Source organism: Sceloporus undulatus, chromosome 1, assembly GCF_019175285.1.
Source record: "Sceloporus undulatus isolate JIND9_A2432 ecotype Alabama chromosome 1, SceUnd_v1.1, whole genome shotgun sequence".
Lineage (NCBI taxonomy): Eukaryota > Metazoa > Chordata > Lepidosauria > Squamata > Phrynosomatidae > Sceloporus > Sceloporus undulatus.
Genome location: NC_056522.1, coordinates 156886938 through 156906817, shown reverse-complemented (window position 1 = coordinate 156906817; position 19880 = coordinate 156886938). Strand labels below are relative to the sequence as shown.

Genomic DNA, 19880 nt, shown 5'->3' with positions numbered 1-19880 from the left:
AAACAATTATTTCTCATCAAATGTGTGTTCCAATTCTTTAGAAACTTGACAATTTAGGTGTCAATTAATCTGCCCCAGGGCACTAGGGACACAAAGACTGCCAAAAACTGGGGAGGGGACACCAAAATGACCACAAATTCCAAGTGGCTTTAAAAAATGGCACATTCTGATGCTAAACATGCATAGGGAGTTCCTTTAAAACAGGGCTAGGGATCTGGAAGATGTTGCTGGACTTCAGTTCCCAGAAACCCTGCCATCAGCCAAGGGTGAGGAATAGGAAGAGCAGGTTTTGAACATCTAGAGAGCCATGCTTTCTGATCCTGTTTAGAATATTCTTCGTAGAATCTCAGCAAAGACCTTCTGCTTTTGGAATCCAGATCTAGGGTCCCATGTTTGACTTAGGCTATAAAGGGACATTTCTTTACCTCAGAAGATATAGTCTTCCCTCCTTCCCTACCGAACGTTGAACAGCAAGGGCCTTAGTATCAAAGGGGGCATTGTGAGGAGGGCTGCCATTTGAGACACGTCAAAAATACTTTTGGGTTCATGGAACACATTTTTAAAAACCTAGCTAATCTGTTTTTTATTTTGCCTTTCTTCCAAGGATTCTAAAACAGCATGAATGTTTTATCCTCCCTCCCTGCAATATTATGCTTTCCACAATCTACAAAGTAGTTTAGGATGCAAAGGAGTAACAAACCAAGATTAAATCTGCCATCAGCTTCTACCCATCAGTTTTTCCTTTTAATCTACTACTTGAATCAAGAAACTAAACACTGGTGTTGCAAAATTAGTACAGCTGTCCCTCCACATTTGTGGCTTTGGTTATCGTGGATTTATTACATTCTCTCTCTAGGGATCTCTAGCTCCTCAAGCGTAACTCTGCCAGCAGCTGACCACAGAGGACACTGGAGGAACTAGACATTCCCAGAGCAAACACCTCTCAGGCATTTGGACATCCTTCAGCACAATTCTATGTTTAACCTCTACTGGATGTTGACCACAAGAGTTGTGCTGGAAGTCCTAGAGACTCCTTCTCTCTGTTTAAAAAATAAAGGCTTTTAATTTGCAGTTTTCCCCACTTTCATGGGGGTCCTGTGCCCCTAACCCCAGTGAATGTGAAGGCTGTATATTGTTTTGTATTGTTTCTGGGGATACATCCACGCTGCAGAAAAAATGCAGTCTGACACCAGTTTAACTGCCATGGCTCAATGGCATGGGATCCTGGATTTGTGCGTGTTGTCGTAGCGCCAGAGCTCTCCCAAGAGAAGGCTAAATATCTCACAAAACTACAGCCCCAGAATTTTATAGCATTTGAGCCAATGCATTAAAGCGGTGTCAAAATGGATGACTGCTGTAGACAACACACAGCCTGGATCTCCTTCTGCATCTCTTCCATCCCATTCAAAGACCTGGGGAAGCACATCACTATGAGTCTGAGAGTCGCTCGTTCGTACACAACAGCACACTATTTTAGTCTGGATTCACAATTAAAACATACCAATCGACAATGGCGACAAGAGTGTGAGGACCAACACGCATCACACATTGGTCCAATGGCATAAAGCCACTTGTTAGCACCCACCAAGCAGACCCACGGCATCCAGAAGAAACTGATGCCAACATTGATGTAAGTGCCATTGAGTCAACAGGTCTAATGTACCTTGGACTAATAACTGGAACTTAGGCCTAAAATACTCACTCACATTTTAAGCCAGTATATAAATATAGGCCGCTGGATGAAGAATGCATGCAGGCCCAAGCTTTTCCTGAAACAGTGAAATAAAGCTTATATAAACAGCACACTTCCAACTCTTCTTTGGCTTTGTCCAGTTGCCTTGTTTAAAATCTCCACGAAGCAGCAGCATGGTTTTGTATTTTGGCCAGCTTTTGTAAGCAACTGCTCACATGGCTATCATATTTGGTAACATTGCCTGAAGAAGAAGCTACCTCTGAGGCTAGTAAATTATAAGACACATATAACAGAAGTGCGTGAGCATTTGCTGATATCCTGGGTTATATACATGGGGGAACAGGACCCCTGGTGATATGGAAAAACCGCAAATAACAAAAACACCAGTTTTACCTGAGAGAAGACACTCTCTAGGAATCTCTAGGTCCCCAGGGCAACTCTGTGGCCATGTCAACATAGACTGACCATAGAATGGGCACTGGAGTAGCTACAATGCCTAGTAGAGTGTTCTCGCTAGAATCTCTGGGTCTTTCAGTGCAACTTTTAGTGAAGGTTGACCATAGAGTTGGGCTGAAGGACGATGAGAGTTCCTAGAGAAACGTACAGGAGGAAGCAAGCCTCAAAATCAAAGCCTCAAATCGTGAGGGATGAGTGTACTTGGGTTGATACAGCATCTGCAGTGTCCAAATGCAAAGGGGAGGCCGTGTTGTTCCCCCTCCGCAGCCCAAGCAAGAAGAAGCCAGGGGTGCGAGTGCTGCGCGCTGGGCTGCCCCCTCCGGCCATGGGGACCCACTGGGGGCCTTGGGCAAGTCACACTCTCTCGGCCTCCTCAGGGAAGAAGGCAACGGCAAAACCACTAGAGGGAAATGAGCCTTCAATAAAATGAAATAAGGCAGACAACAAATAAAAATAATTAATTATATTAATTAATAATTAAATAATGTAACTGGGTGGTTTATTTTTTGTCTTAGCGTTTTCTTCCTCTCCTTTTCAGCCAGCAAGTCAGGAAAAAGGGAGAGCAAAAAAAAATAGTAATTAAAACCCCAACCGTTTGGCCGTTTGCGCAGCGCCCAGCACACACAGCCCTGCTAGGTAGGCGCCAGGCTGGGCCGACTTACCAGCTCAGAAGGGACGCGGGGGTCGCCCTGGGGCTCCATGCTCCGAAGAGGAGAGGAGGAGGGAGGAAGGGGGGGCGCGCGCCGGCACAGCAGCAGCGTGTGGCGCGCGCCCCCCGAGGCTGCCAAGGGCCCCAGCTGGCCGCGCGCAGGCCGCAGTAGCGGAGGAGGAACGAGGGCCGGCGTTCTTGCTGCTGCTGCTACTGTGGTTGCTATCGCTGTCGTAGCCTGCGGCGGCCGTCGCGCCCGACGCGGCCGGCAACACCGCCGCGCTACGGTGGCCCGAAGGGACCTCCCCGGGCTGGCGTTCTAGTCCCAGCAGCCCCCAGCGGCCGCTTCTCGCCAACCAGCCGCGGCCCATCCCTGGAGGGGGAGGGCGGGCGGCCACCAGGGGAACCCCTCTCCCTCGGTCAGAGGCCTCGCAGAGGACACGGCCCGCCGGCACGCCGCCGCGCTCCCTCACCTGCCGCCATCCGAGGGAGCTTGGGGTCGCCCTCGTGGCCGCCTCGCTTACGGGATTTTGCGACACCCCCCTCGCCGCGCTTTTACGGGCGCCCTCTTAAAGGGGCCGCCGCTACATCTCCAGGGCCAAGTGCTTCCAGGCGACTAAAGCAGCCTGTAGTCCCAGTGGCCAATGGAGGAGACCACAAGTCCTCCAGTCCAGCCCCCTTCTGCCATGCAGGAACTCTCAATCAAGCTCCCCATTCACAGAGGGCCATCCAGCCTCTGTTTAAAGACCTCCAAGGAGGAGACCACTACACTCCGAGGAAGGAGTCTGTTCCACTGTCAACAGCCCTGACTGTCGAGTTCCTCCTAAGTTGAGGTGGAACCTCTTTTCCTGGAGCTTGCACCATTGCGGCTCCATTGGGGGTGGTTCTCCAGGATGAAAAGGAGCCATTGGTTGAGCACCTTGGCTTTCATGTGTGCATGCAGCACCCATGTTAGCAGCCACACACGTCACGCTTGCCACTGAAATCATGGGACACAGGTCACATTTTTCCTTTATCTGCAGGGAGGGTTCAGGTGGTTACAAGGGCAGAAAGTAATATATCATGTAAGGCGCCAAACTAAATATTGGAGGAGGCCAAACTCAGGACCTCAAGTTCCATTGGCCCAGTGCAGCGCATGCAATGTGGTCGTGCCGCCATTAGAACAGCCCCTGTTGATTCCATGGTGGTGCGGCTGCATGCACGCACCACCACTGGGAAAGCAATGGAGACTTTAAACTAATGGCGTGTGCAGTCACAAAGCGCCACCAGGGGACAGGGCAAGTCTGTGAAAGTGAGCACACTGTACTTTTGCTGGTATGCCTAAGGAAGGCTGAACACTACAGAGTCTTGAATCCATTGAAGGAAAAAGGTGGGATGGAAAATCCTTTGAAATAAAACAAAATTGGTGGACAATTTTGCCACTACTACTGTTTTGGTGTGGGGGCTCAGCACTCAGACTATTTGGGTTGTGGCTGAAATCCATCCTGCCACCCCTGTCGTCAGCATCTGTGAGACTGGTTTGCAAGAGGGTCTGAGGTGTGACTTACCCAAGGTCCGCGCAATGAGGTTTTCAATGGCCGGAGCAGTGATTTGGACCCTGGGCTTCAGATGTGTAGACCAATACTCAAACCACTATGCTATGGCTGACAATAACAGGAACAAGCAGAATCAAAGATTGTAGGAAAAATTTGGCCAGGGAATCAAAAGGGAAGGAGAAGACGCAATTGTTTGAATTTTGCAAAGAAACAGCCTTTAATTGAAAACACTTCTTCAGGCAACCTAAACGACGTATACATGGGCCCACGATTGGATACAGAACCGATTAACCCGCCGTTCTCTCTTTAGGATTTGATAGAGCTCAAACATTTAATCAAAGTAAAACTAATCCAAAAAGTTAAAGGAAAATTAAACCGATAAGCTCTATTTTAAAAACCCACACCGTTAATAACGCAAGATAAACTGTTTAAAAACAATTTAAACAGATAAAATAAAATCACAACCCCCACCCCATTAAAATAAGAGACTCCTCCAGTCCCCACAAACAGCCGTGATGGTTGGCAGGACGTAAGGAGCTGTTAAACAGGCATAAAGGTTGGCCGAGGGGTGGAGTTGGAGGGTGCGATCCACATGACTCAATGCCCCAACCTTACCCAGGTCTTTGTGAACCGTGTGCCCCCACGGCGGATGGCATCGAAGCACTCCCTGGTGCTGCATCTAGATAATGCAGCACAAAAGAGCAGAGAAAGCCACAGCACCACAACTGATGCCCCTTGTCCATGGCACAGAAAGGGGCGCTTTTTTGCGGCTCCTTTTGCACATAGAAGGCCAATTGGGGTTGCGCCGTGCGGTTGCGCAGCCCCGATCTGGTGCTAAAAGGGGCGATCTGGACAGCCCCTAAGATAAAGCTCCTTTCCTGGAGACTTCAAAGTTAGTCAGGCTTCATAAGCGGGAGATACAGTCCTTAAATTGTAAAAGTTAAATATGGATTTGTTTTAATATGTGTCTATGTTATTGTTTTAAATTAATGAGTATTTTAAACTATGCGTGTTAACGGATGTTGTTTTAATCTATTCATCGTTGTTGGTCCTCATCTTGATCCATGCGGGAAGGGAGGTAGAAATGTATTGTTGTTGTTATTATTATTTTCACATAATCTGGACCAAGCCATTAGGTCTTAAAAAAGCCACAATTAACCACTTTGAAGGGGAGCTGTTTTTAGCAAGAGGGTTATATAATCTCTATAATTGTCACTAATCAGCAGCATGGCTGGTAACATTTTGGACCAGTTGAACTTTCTGAACAGTTTCCAAAGGCAGTCCCACATACAGTGCATTACAGCAAATCCAAACACTGGCTGGTCATGGTCATAACTATTGAAGGAGATGGAACATAAAGTCAAGATGTTGTTGTTTTTAACGATCTAGTTTAAAATTAATATAAGTTTGCATCTATATTGATAGTTGTCAGTCCCTCTAAAAACGTAGGATTATATAACAAAAGAAAGAAAGTTGTCTTGCTTGTGTAATTCAGATTAAGGTAGTGTTTCTGGTTACTCCAGACCAGACAAATTTGAAGCACAAATGCCCCAGAGAAAGGCAAATAATGCTTTTTTGCTCTTAATAATTAATTTCAGTAAAGAATAAGAAGACGTTGTTCTGTCCCATGAATTGCAAGAGAACAGTGGGCCGGTGTGTCACATCTGCAAGAGAGCACAGGTGCTCGCAAGTGCTTCAGGACCAGCATTCCCTGGGGCCCTTTACACAATTTATACCACTGTGATCTCCTCTTAGCGGGTGCATGCTCTGTCCCAGTTCGATGTCTGCTTCCAAATAAGTTGGGAATTCGTAAGAGGATTTGAAAGTGGGGCTCATGGCATATTGCGGTGGTTTCGGTGATCCCCCCCTCCCCCTTTACAGCTACCCGATGTCACCAGAACTACCGTCTCGACTTATTGATGCTCTTCAGGAGAAGATTTTCCAAAATCGGATGCCAGTCTAGTCAATTATGGACCCATTCACACTATGTTAAAAACGGGTTTTGCAAACCGGTGTAAAAGGGGGGCATTCATAATTGTGCCAGGCTTTCCCAACCCAAATTTTAGCCCTCCTGCACAAATCCCCGTTAACCGCAGTGCTTTCGATAGGGAGCATTTCTGCGTCTTTTCAAAGACCGTTTTTTTTAGGGAGATACCAGGGAAGCAATCTCGATCCCAATCAGACACCCAGAGGGAGGGGTAATGGTAACTGCCAGATGGACAGAGGGGGAAACAACCCTCGTCATCCCACAGATTTTGGCTTGGTGGAAAATGGACTGTTTTTCCCCCTCTGGTTTTCACTTTCGGTGGGTGACGATACCACCTTTAAGCCGGAAAGGTTTAAAGTTCCTTCCGCACTGTCAGTGGGTCCTTTAAACCACCAACAGTTGTTTCCGCCTCTTCTTCAGGTGAATTATTTTTATGTATTTTAATTATCCCCCATTTCTTCCCAAAAAAGGTTATTCGAGGGCTAACCATCACAATCCTCTGAGGCTGAGACAGAGTTACTCCCCCCCCGCAAGGCGAACCGATCACGGGGGTTTCTTGGCAAGGGTTGTTTCAGAGGGGCTTGCTGTTGCGTGTCCTCGGAGGCGCTGAGACAGGTGACCCCCTCCAAGGTGGACCGAATTGCGGGGAATTCTTGGCAACGGTTTTCAGAGAGGCTTGCCATCACATCCTCTGCTGCCGGACAAATGCTAGGGAGAAGCAGTCACCGCTTGTGCTGGGCTCCCTTATATCCAGAGCTAGTTAGATGTTTTGGTGATGGATGGATAATAATTGCCATATATTAAAACAGAAAAGGTATCTTGGGCGTGTTACAGACTGCCAAAATAAAGCTGCTTCGGGTCTCATTGGAGGTATGCTATTTAAATGATGCATGGATCCTAAGAGTCCAGAGGTTGTGCCAAAGCCACACTCCATTCCTAAGCACTGGAGTGCAGCTTTGGTGCAGCTTCCGGATTCTTAGGACCCATGCATCATTTAAACAGCATACCTCCAAAGAGACCTGAAGCAGCTTTATTTTGGCAGTCTGTAACAGGCCCTTGTGAATCATCTCATCCCAGCTGTAAATCTTTTGGTGTGAAGATTTTAGACCCTGGCTGTTGATTAATAAACATACAGCAAACGCTCTAGTTGTAGCCTCATGTTCCTGCAGGCATAATCTCCTAGTCATGGCTGCTTGAGTGTTCATACTGGCAGAGAAGCAGGCTTCCTACAGCTGCTCTTCTGGCTTGTGGCTGGGGATCAACTCTTCTCTCAGTTTTCCAGTGGGTGGAGGGGGTTACCCCCCCTGTTGCTCTTTGCCATCAACCAAGTGGACTGGCATCAGAGGTCCAAAACACATTGCAGAAATAATCCAGTCTGAGATTGCTTGAACCGCCCTGGCTCAATGCTAGGGAATCCTGGGAATTGTAGTTTATTGTGGCACCAGAGCTCTCTGACAGAGAAGGCGTAATGTCTCACAAACAGTACAGTTCCCACAGTTCCCTAGCATTGAGCCAGGACAGTTCAAGCAGTCTCAAACAAGATCATTTCTTCAGTATGCTTTGGACAATATGTATGCCCCTCCCCCTCTGGTTTGGATTTATTTACAGAATTTATTCCACTTTTATTCATTACAAACAATTGTACAAATTGTTACAAAAACCATTAAAAACATGACAAAGCAATGATAAAACGTACTAAAAGGAAAGTTAGCTGCCAAAGAGAAAGGAAAAGGTGGAGGCAAGTAAAAAGATTCTTGGCATCAGGTCATTTTCCCTGCAGAGAGTAATCTGGCGTCATGAAGCCACAGTCCAGAGAGCCCTATCCTGGAGCTGTCCTAGAGATTATGGTCCTCTGGCAGCCAGGGAACTGTCATTTTTGACAAGAAACGAGGAAGAGAATCACCCCACTGCTGCTTTTTCTTCTATGCCTGATAACTGTTTAGACTAGGTTGGTCTTAAAGCGTATGTGAGAAGGGTATGAGTAAAATTTATAAATGGGGCCCACAAGAATTAAAATAAACACTGCATTTAAACTAGGTTTTAGAACTATTTGATTGTGCTTTTCAGTGTAGTAGGGTTCTTTTTCTACTATAGTTCAAGACTGCAAGTGACGGTGTTTTGTTTTTATGTTAGGGTCTAAGTAGAAGCATCGCCCAGAAATTTGAAGTGTCAAGTTTCATTGTCAAGGCAATTTGAGTTCAGTATTGGGGGGCCTGATTTTGAATAAATCTAATTTCCTGTTGTTGTTGTTTTTTAATTTTTCCAGTATGAAAACCCCTGGACAATTCCCAATTTACTTTCAATGGCAAGGATCGGTTTGGCGCCAGTTTTGGGCTACTTGATAGTTGAAGAAGATTTTAATATTGCATTGGGTGTGTTTGCTCTGGCTGGCATAACAGATCTGGTAGGTATTTTATAACATAGTTTGAAATGCTTCGCAAAAATAAAAATCTTTCCATCTGTTTCTACGGGACTTTATAACAATAATTTGTAATGATAGGAAGATCTTCTGATTTGTTTGATTTATAATTTGATAAGGAGGCTGAGTATCTTAATACTACTTTAAACAGTTTTGTGATGAACTTACAACACTTGGCCCATTGATAGCCTTAAGGGCTGAAGGGTGGGGTATAAATACCATAATAAATAAATAAATAAAATTCGAAAAGACACTGGCTTTTCAAGGATGGCTTTTAACAGTAAAATTAGTTTCTCCGAGAATATACAGTCGTCCCTCCATTTCTGCAACTTCGGATCCACGTCCCTTGCTTACTCACGAGGGGCAAATGGAGGGGCTTAAAATGGGGCACATGTTTATGGTGTGCGTCTGCAAGTGCCCACAGGGCTGCACCGCCATTCAAGTCAATAGAGCTTAAATATCAACGGATTTCCGTTTTTGTGGGTCCAGAACGGATCCCCCGTGGAGGGCCGACTGTATATATGCATATTCCATTCAATGGGCTGTTTTTGAACATTAATGGGATTTTTAAAAAATTGTAATGTATAATTTCTACCAACATCTTTGACCTGGATGCCAGCCATGTCTTTTCCAAATACTGCAAAGGGCTAAAAATTGGTGTTTCACCTATTTCCCATTTTTCTTTTCCAACATACATTCAACATTTCTTGACTGTTGAAGTTGTTTAGTCTAGATATTTTTCTGTTCATTCAAACCTCAGGGTTCCTGGACACATACTAATACCTCCCTTTTTTGTCTCAGTGGCTCCATTTCGCTATCAATTCTGTTAATTTCAACACCTAATTTTGCTGTTTTGGAAAAAATGATAAAAGTGCTTACTATGTATACATTAAAAAGTTATTTACTCCAGTCAGGTCTAGCTTAATCTACTCTCGCTTGATTTCTAATTCACCATATGCTTGTATCCTTCTGCAAATTTAATTGCAATGGTAAAAATAGGTATCATACTTATCTATCAAGGCAGAGTCCTAAATAATAGCTCATTCTCTGTGTGTAAGGGACTCCTCAGCTTCTCTTTGTCAACCCATTCTGCAAACCATGTAGCAAACATGTTTGAAACTGAGCCGACTTTCAATTTGTGATATGACAAGAACATCTGCTGCTTAGAGGGGAAGAAAGGTAGAAAAATGTTGCTGGGCAAGCCCAAGCTGTTAGGTACATTCAGAGAAGCTATATGAGCTTCTCGTATGATTCTGGATGTTAAAGGTTAAGAGCTTGAAAATACTGTACACGCTTTTATTTCTCAGCTGACTATGTAATTTATATTTTCAGCTTGATGGCTTTATTGCACGAAACTGGGCCAACCAAAAATCTGCACTGGGAAGTGCTCTGGACCCCTTGGCAGATAAAATTCTTATCAGTGTCCTTTACATTAGCCTGACCTATGCAAATCTTATTCCAGGTAAGCAAAGTATCCACTTTTCAAAAGTTTATTGTTGAATAAATACTGAAATATATGGTAGTAAGTCTCAACAAACTCAGCAGATAGTGGACACATACTGGATATGTATTAGAAATTTCTATCATGCCTTCCTGAAATGGAATTTGTGGCAGCTTACAAGAATTGAAAGAATGAAAATAACAAATGATACAACCACTAACAGAAACAGTTTCTGTATGCTGTTTACTCCCGTCTCCTAAGTTTGTAGTTTTTCCCCCCCTATGTGTAAGAGTGGAGAGAGAGAGGAGCAAATTGTAGGAGCTGTGACCCACATGAACTGTTGAATATGACAATATGTTTTCTTTTTATACTCTGGTTGAAAGAACGATTCTACTGTTCTTTTCTAACAGCCACTATATAGACTTGTCTTCTGCATCTGTACCTGATACTGTATACTGTATTTTAAGCTTTGTGTAGTAACTATGTGACCAGCAAACTGAACACCGCCAACCTAGAATACATGGAAGGAAGTAAATTAAATGACACTTTCCTCTATCAGTTATTTGGTCTTTGGGTACTGTACGTTCAAACATATGAATGTGAATTGTTTTTCTTCTATATGTCGGTGCTCATATATAAAAATGTAATTTCATTTTCCCCCCAGTTCCTCTTACATCTATGATCATTTTAAGGGACATTGCATTAATTGCTGCTGTTTTTTGTGTACGATACAAAACTCTTCCTCCACCGGTAAGTATACAGATGGTTGTTTGACTTCTCAGATCACAGTCATACCTTATATGTGATTAAAAAAAAAATTGTGGAGTCAAAAACAAACATAAAACTGGCAGTCTTTTACACAGTCGTCCAGAACTTAGAGCAGTAAAAATGTGATCCCAGCTGTTTTTCTGTAAAGTATTTGGCATTGCCATTTTTGTATGCCTTGGCAGCACTTGATTGTTCAAAGGATAGGGCATGGATGGGGAACTTGTGACTCTTCAGATGTTTGACTACAGCTCCCAGCAGCCCCAGCACCATGGTCAGTAGATAGGAGTGGTAGGAGTTGTATAATAGTATATGGAGGGCCATAGGTTTCCCTTCCCTGAATTAGATGGTGGTCCAGGTTGAGTCTCCTGTATCCAGAATTCTGAAATTGAAACTATTGCAAACACCAACACTTTTTTCATGGATGGCTGAGATAGTGACACTTTTGCTTTCTGATAGTTCATTGTACACAAACTATGTTTCATGCACAAAATTATTACTAATGTATAAAATTAAATTCAAGCTATGTGTATAAGGCGTATATGAAACATAAATTAATTTTGTATTTAGAACCCCCATCTCCAAGATACCTCATTATATAAATACAGTATAAATATAGGAATTCCAAAACTCAGGTGTGCACACCCACAGAGACTCTTAAAATAGTCCCAAAAGCCAAAGATAAAGACCAACGGCCATACAATATGGCGCAGTATTAGCTGCCCACTGGAGGCTTAGGAGGGATGGAGCCAAACTTGGTGTTTGGAGGGAGTTCCAAAACTGTAGTGGTGCTACAGAGAAAGTTCCTGTTTCATTTACTCAGAAACGTAGTATTTCAAGGAGTTGGAATATACTCCTCTTTCAAAGAATCATTCAGAACCTCCACTAACCAATTTACTGGCCCTCCTCTATAATCAGACAGGATGAATATAGGTCTAGCTCTCCAAGCACTTTGCCAGTTAACCCGATTGGACAAATTGAAACTCATCCATCAAAACTGGACAAGTGTGAGATTCACTTACCTCCTTAGCATCTGTCTTTGTGTCATGTGTTTGAAATGATAATTATCTAACTAGTCATTTTTTTACTATCAGGGGAAGCTCCCCCCAGCCCATCTCTCTCTTGGTTGGGGTCTCTCAGGGATTTATTTTTGGCCCACTACTATTACCGCTGCTATTGAGGAGTGGCCCCATCACATCCCATGGCCTTTAGTATTACCTCTGTGCTGATAATATTTAGCAACCTATTCTATAACTTTCACTCTTCATCCAGTCGTGATTTTATAAATGCCTCTCTATTGTTTCTGCTTACAGCGGAGGAGTAACTTTTCCAGCAATCGAGGCAGAGACATTCTGGTGTGGGTTGCTCCTCCTCCTTGCCCTAGTAGGCAGGGATTAGACTACAGGCACACACACACCTGACCCACTGTCATAAATGGGAAAACACATTAAAGCCTAAATTTTCTCTTATTTTTAAGGGCTTTCCCAGTTCATCACTGAGTCAGTTGCAAACTGCAAAAATATTCTTTAAAAGAAGTAGAAAAGGCTTCTACTTCCTACTGGTCTCCCACTGAATATTGGCAGCATTATTTGCCACTGAATTTCAGCTGCATGTTTTCTTTTCAGGGGGAGTTGTAACATGCGCAGCCTTCAGCCCAGATGTTGGTCTCTGTTGGCTTAGATGCTTGATTGTCATCCAAAGTTTAGTACACTCAAAGCCATCTCCTCTTTTTTCCCAAGCCCTTCTTTCCTCATTACCCATTGACAACATCACATTTGCCTGATGAGGCATAAAGCCTTGGGTGTTTATTTTCTTTGACTCTGCTTTCTTCCTTTTTTCCCTTATACTTACTCTGTTGCCATGGCATGTCATTTCTCTCCTTAAAATATTACAGAAATAAGACCATTCCTCTTTGTTTTCACGGTGAAAACTCTAGTCCATACCTGTAACTTTTGCCTGAAGTACTACTGTCTTTCTTTCCTCTTGTTTTCCATTGTTTCCCTTGGTTCTGCTCACTGTTACCCAGAACTCCGTTGCTAAAATTATTCAGCTTTCATTGTTCTGGACATGAAACACCATTCCTTAGTCCCTCCTCTAGATTCCTGCCTGTTCCTTTGTCCTTCTCAAGATTAAAAAAATATGCCTTCAAAATCTTCCATCTTTTCCTCTTGTATTTGCAACACATTCCTTCCTGTAATCGTTGTTCATTCAGTTCCAGCCATCACTATCAGTCATCTGAAGGTCTGCTCACTGAAATCATTTCATCCTTTCCTCTCTCATATGACTTTAACTGTTTCCCACAATGCCTATAGGTGATCACCTTCCTCTCTGTCTCGCCACAAAACCTACCTGTTCCAAAAGGTTTTTGGAACAGCTTAGTTCCAGTTCCCCTATTGCTTCTTTCTCCATCTTGATGCCTCCTGGATGTTAGGAACAACAGTCTGTATAATTCCTTACCTTTGCATTATACTTGAGGTTGTTGGAGCTGTAGGCCAAAACATCTGGAAACTGCCCTGTTGGAACTAAGCCAAAATATATCTGTCTGAAATAATTGCATATATTTAACTTGCCCCCATTCCCACCTTTATCTGCTGCTTTTCTGTATCTACTTTAGATTATAAATCTTTTGGGACTGGGATATGTTATACATCTTCTTTGTAAAGCACTGCTTGAATAAGCAATGCTGTATAACTGAATGCGCTGTTAGGTGTGTAGACAAAGAATGAATATGTTGCCTTTATCAATGAATCAGTTGGTTTTATTAATTTGCATGTCATGTAGAGTTATTTTTCAAATTATGAGACACACCAATCTTTCCTATCTTTTTCAGAGAACACTTAGTAGATATTTCAATCCATGTTATGCCACTGCTCAGTTAAAGCCAACATTCATCAGCAAGGTAATTGTGAATCTTACTATATATGTGTTTGTGTATGGAATTTTAAACTAAAAATACAAAGAAGTTAAGGGAGAGAAAAAAATGACAAGGAATCAAAAGAAAGGGGGGAAGGAAGGAATCCATAAGATATGAATGTAGGCTAGATGTGTGTTAACTATAGGTTGATTATATATCCAAAATACATTTTCTTGGAGTAGAAGTGTTTAATATACATATTAATATGTAGCTAAAGCAGTAATGGGCTGACCACTGGTTGGTGAATGTTTGTCTTTCTAACATTGCAGACACTGAAATATAATTTATATAGATACATGGAAAAATCATATAATTTCCTAATACAAAATTAATATGTGTCACATCCAGCCAGGAACTGTTATCCACGGAACATGCCCACATCATATACCATAACAGAATATTGTCAATATTACATTGCCAGTGTCTAGCTGAAATAGACAATTCTTTTTCAAAAATGTGGTGGTATCTAGCATACCTGAAACACTATTTAAGGATATCTTAGCAATTGAAGCTAGGGCATTTTTCTGTTGATTATCATGAGACAATATAACCCTTTATCCCACCCCTAACTTCACTGAATGCTAACACCTGACTTTAGGTCTTTTCACAGTATGCAGTTATACTGCTGTGATTTTATTTTAGCTGCCATAGTAATATCCTATGAAAACCTCAAATTTGCCTTTTAGGGAGGGATATTTAGAATTATCAGTCAGAAAACTCATCTGATGCCTTTGACCAAACTACAAATCCCAGAAGTCTATTGGCTGCAGCCATGGTAGCTAAGCTGGAATCCTAGCGTTATACAGTGGGTCCTTGGTATCTGCTGGGCTTTGGTTCCAGGACACTCCCCCCCCAGATACCAAAGTCCATAGATGCTATATTATATATAATGGCGCGGTAAAATAGTGTTCACATAAAACAGCAAAATCAAGGTTTGCTATTTGGATTTTTAAAAATATATGAGCCCATACAAACAGGTCAAAATAAAGCTGCTTCGGATCACATTGGAGGTATGCTGTTTAAATGATGTATGCATCCTAAGAGGTCGGAAGCTATGCCAAAGCCACACTCCAGTCCTAAGGACTGGAGCACAGTTTTGGTACAGCTTCTGGCTTCTGGCACAACAGGTGAATATAGAGAAGGTGGTATTGGAATTCAAAGCATTTAGAAAGTGCAAGTTTTAGGAAGGCTGACCTACACTACCCAGTTAATACCCAATTATTTGCCATTGATTTCAGTGGGGAAGATAATGTTAATATTGTGTGACATCATTTTCATTTCATCTTTTACCAGGTAAATACAGTAATGCAGCTTATTTTAGTGGCAGCTTCTTTAGCAGCTCCAGTTTTCAATTATGTGGACAATGTTTATCTTCAGACATTATGGTATGTAAACCTCGTAATTTTTGTGTTATTACTAATTTGGGAGGAAAAAAGTTCAGAAACAAATCTGGCAAATACACAATGGGAGACCGAGTACTTCAAAGATTATAGATCCATATTGTTGCTTCATTGAAGTTAGCTCAAGAAATTAAATAGTAAGAAATCAGGCTAAAATCCAAACAGTTCAAAGCAATTAAGTTTAAGGTGGTTTGCAACCCAGTGCTGTGCCTGTTTTGAGGTAGTAAGCCCCACTGAATGTGATGACTCTACTTATAGGACATCAAGCCTAGGATTGCAGATGCCACAATACTGAAACTGTCAGGATTACATTAATATAATATTGAGTTTCCCTTCATACTGTGTTGGTATGTTGTAAGGTATTTTGGAATCAGGAAGTCCCTGTTTGAATCACCTCTGTAGTATATTCACTAGCTGGGTTTTAGGGAAGCCACATTCACCTCCTTCCCCTGCAGAAGGTCCATAAAGCAAGTTGCAGCTTCAGCTATAGTTGGATAGTGATGTATAATAGTGATGTATTTGGAGGACTGTTGTAAGAAATAGAAGCAGAGTCACGTGAATCAATCTGAACATTCTGCAGATCAAATTAATGCTGAAAATGAAAAAGGGAGGTGCATCATGATATCTGCTGTGTATATAAAAGGCTACAGATTTTGCCCTTAGCAATACTAATTTAAAAGGATCTTGGGTAGCAAGCTGAAATATTCCTACAAAGGATCAGGAGAAAGAGTAGATGATCATAGAATCGTAGAGTTGGAAGAGACCACAAGGGCCATCCAGTCCAACCCCCTGCCATGCAGGAAATCTCAATCAAAGCATCCCCGACAGATGGCCATCCAGCCTCTGATGCCAGGCTAGATGGACTAATGAACACATATGTTGTAAGGAGGAGTAATTTATTCATACTTTAGCTTTTAATTTGAACTTCCAGGCAGTTTGATCTTACAAATCAGCTGTCAGTTTCTATGGCAGAAATGGATTCTGACCATCACAAGCAGGGTTCCTACTGAGTGTTAAGGAACCCTGATACATTAGACTTATCTCATACCTGTCTTTTTCTTGGAACTAATACAATTTTTGTCTCCTTGAAGGTGCATCACAGCCTTCACAACAACAGCATCTGCCTACAGTTACTATCATTATGGCCGAAAAACGTTTCAGGTTCTAAACAACAAATGAAGTCTTGCAGAGCGACCGCCCATCTTCCATCAGTTGACATTGGAATTGTTAACTGTATTATTTTTGGACTACAACTTACGGACAAAGAACTCTTCTTTCGATAATCTTGCTTCATCAAAACCACATCTTCACAGTGAAGTTAAATGAAGTTTTGATCATGTAAATATATGGGCTTTTCAATGTAATTTTTCAACTTGTTACAAATAAAATATATTTTTATTTTTTCTTTAATGTACTTAAACACAAGTGAAGATCATTTCCTGGTATTGTATGTTTTTGTTCATTGCTTTTCAGAATTTTGCACTTTTTCTATTAAAAAAAAAAAGACATTCAGGATTGTTGCATTACACCCTTTGGTGTATTTGAACAGAAATGAATATTAAGACTAATTATGAAGTATTTGACACATGCAGAGTCCAGTTGAATTTCATTGTATTCAAGATGTGCTTATTTTTAAATTGCAATTGATAATTAAATTGCTGGGGCCATTCAAAATTTTTATAAAAACTTTGAACACCTTCTCAGCAACCTGATCCTAGGACTTGCTGTGTTTGTAAAAATTCAGGAAGGGGCATTCTTCATTATTTTAATCCATGAGGAATCATGAAATTTTTAGGTAAGATTGTAGACATGCTGATGGAAATCTTGAGAATCAGATCCCTGATTTATCAAAGCAACAATAAGCCTTTGTGATCGGGAGACATATAAATGTTTTATTCATAACTTGGACATAATTATTGTATTGCAAAAAAGGAAAAAGCTGGTATAGTATGGCGGGTAATAAAATGGCTGTGAATCAGGATATACCAATTTGGAATCTCATCTCTTTGGTAAAAATCTTGCTAGGTTGCATAGTTCAGCCTCAGTGTTTCAACAGCAGCCTGTGATCATAGTGACTTAATATAGAGACATTGCTCTTGTACAGACTGTCACTTTGTGCCGACTTGCAGCCAAAATTAGGGCTCGGTAGGGCTGGGCATCCACACATGCCCAGCCCTACTTTTGGCATCTGTGCGCCATATTACTGTGCCCCCGTCCACACGAGGGAGTGCGACAATGATGTGCAGGTGTTCAAGCGCCCAAATGGTGCTCGCCGGAAGCGGTGGTGTCATGGCGCGCAAGCGCCATTATGATGCCCCTAAAAAGAAGCAGCTCCTTTTTAGGGATCGCATCGGTGCTGCACCATGTGGCTGGCGTGGCACCGATGATGGGCAAAAATGGGCGGCATTGAGCCACCCGTTTGTATCTCCCTATTGTAAGGGTTAGAAAAAACGTATAAAGCATTTAAAATAAAGTTGAATAAATTTGAAGAATTGTGGTCTTATCAATATGGAAAGGTGTTATCTCTATAAGGCTTGAGTTCTAAATCCCATTCACAGGTGGATTTTAAGACTTGTGCTGATCTCTTTTCTCTTTGTATCTCTATTCAGTTTAGATGCTGAACATCCTTTTCACTTGAGACATTTAAAGCTAACTAATACAGAGTATTGTAAATCAATACAATACACGGAAAAACCAGACTTTTGATTGCTGTAAGTGTTGCAAGAATCAGTGGAAATTTTTTGGAGATGTTATATGACTCCTCTTGTAATTTCCTATATTAAACAGCTTTGCCATAACCAAGGAAACGGTGATAGTAAAGTCAGATCCAAGCATGGCACTTCTTTCTACAGTATGGCAAACTTGTAGGAAGGTAAGAAGTCTGTGGACTGAAAAGGATTTAACAGGATGAATAAAATCTCAGTCACTTAATAATTAGAGAATACAAATTCCACCCCACAGGATTATATTAAAATCTAGGGATTTGCTGATTCTCTGGTTTCTGTAGTTCATTAGGCAAGCAAACAATAGAGAGGAATCTGACTGACATTCTGTTTTTTGGTCTGAATATTTATGTCACTTTTCTAACAAAACTGTACAGATCACTTTTTAAATTTCTTATTTAAAATTTTATAAACTACAGAAACACAGGACAAAAGTTTCAGAGGCCATTGTGTAGGTATGTAGGATGTTTTGCATGTGATAAGCAAGTTAATGAACTATATAGGGATTCACAAACATGAATTTGTGCATGTTGTATTATGCTGCTACCTCCCCAGAAATGAAGGTTTGTGGAATGGAATGGCGGGAATTGGAATTATCTCAATATATCGGAACAATTTATTAATATATTTTGTATATTTAAACTTGTATAAACTTTCTAAAATGTACATTGAACAAATGGTTGTTTGATAGTTCTATGCAAATCCTGGATGCTGCAGAATTGTGGTGTAGTATTAAAAAAAGGTTTTCATTTGGTAAAAACCTGTGAAAAAAGGTTACCTTATCTTCCACTTTCAGTTTATTGAGACAAAATAGAGCATGATATGAAGCCACTTAGTTATGTTCTTTCAGTTGGGCAAGAATTAATGTTGCACATTTTAAAAAAGAGAATTCAACAATAAATGGATGTGCAGGACTGCTTACAGTTTGTGCCTCTGTACTTAACAAAATAAAATTTTCAATGCCTTCACTATTCATGTTTATGTTGTGTGCTTTTCAGTTTGCATGAGCGTGATGCAGATTTGCATATTTAATCTTTAAGATTGAAATTCTTACGTCAGTTTGCAGTTTAAACACAATATAGCTCTTTGTACAGGCCCATACCTAATGCTAACACAGACTTGGTCCAAAACACACTGCAGATATAATCCAGTTTGAGACTGTTTGACTCAGTGCTAGGTAATCCTGGGAAGTATAGTTTATTGTGGCACCAGAGCTCTCTCACAGAGAAGGCTAAGTGTTTCACAAAATGACAGTTCCCAGAATTCCCTAGCATTGACCCAGAGCAGTTAAAGTGGTCTCAAACTGCATTATTTCTGCAGTGTGGATTGGACCCAAGCGGGATTGTTGCACTGATATTACCTTAGTCAGTCTTTACCAAAACAGTTGCAAAAACTGGTACTGCTTCAAAAAATAAAAGGCAAAACAGCAAAGCATAGGTGGGATGCAATTTGCTCTAATGTGAGACAATATACCTTCAAGATCCCTTTCCATGTACTCAATAGGCTTAGGACCAAGTTAATGCTAACAATACAGTCTTATGATGGACTACAAGCAAGTAAGTTATATTAAGTGTATATGATTACAACAGTGGTGTTAATTCAACAACTGCTTATTGCTTCTGGCAGTAGAAATGTAACAGTATTCAAATAAAAGTGTAAAGACTGTGCAGAAAAAACCGAGAGCTGTATTACGGGAGAAATCCATTGAGAGAATGTGAGGCTGCAAATAATGCTGAACTCTATTATCTGCCCCAGCTAGTAGGACCCAGGATGATGGGATAAAATCTAGTTGATTAATTATGTATGTACTGTATATATTTTGGGGATTTCATGTGCACTCTGTGACTTTGATCTAATATTAATTTTCATTGCGCTAACCATTTTTGCAATATGAGGCA

The 19880-nt window shown here is 41.6% G+C and overlaps 1 protein-coding gene across 1 annotated transcript; it reads left to right on the top strand.

Annotated features, from left to right (window-relative positions):
* Positions 1-8382: 8382 nt before the first annotated feature.
* On the top strand, positions 8383-18950 carry CRLS1 (cardiolipin synthase 1). The gene is made up of 6 exons (XM_042445919.1): positions 8383-8724; positions 10072-10201; positions 10845-10930; positions 13776-13844; positions 15153-15244; positions 16351-18950. Exons 1-6 carry the CDS (start codon positions 8623-8625, stop codon positions 16436-16438), a joined length of 567 nt encoding a protein of 188 aa, XP_042301853.1. The 5' UTR covers positions 8383-8622; the 3' UTR covers positions 16439-18950.
* The last annotated feature ends 930 nt before the right edge of the window (positions 18951-19880 follow it).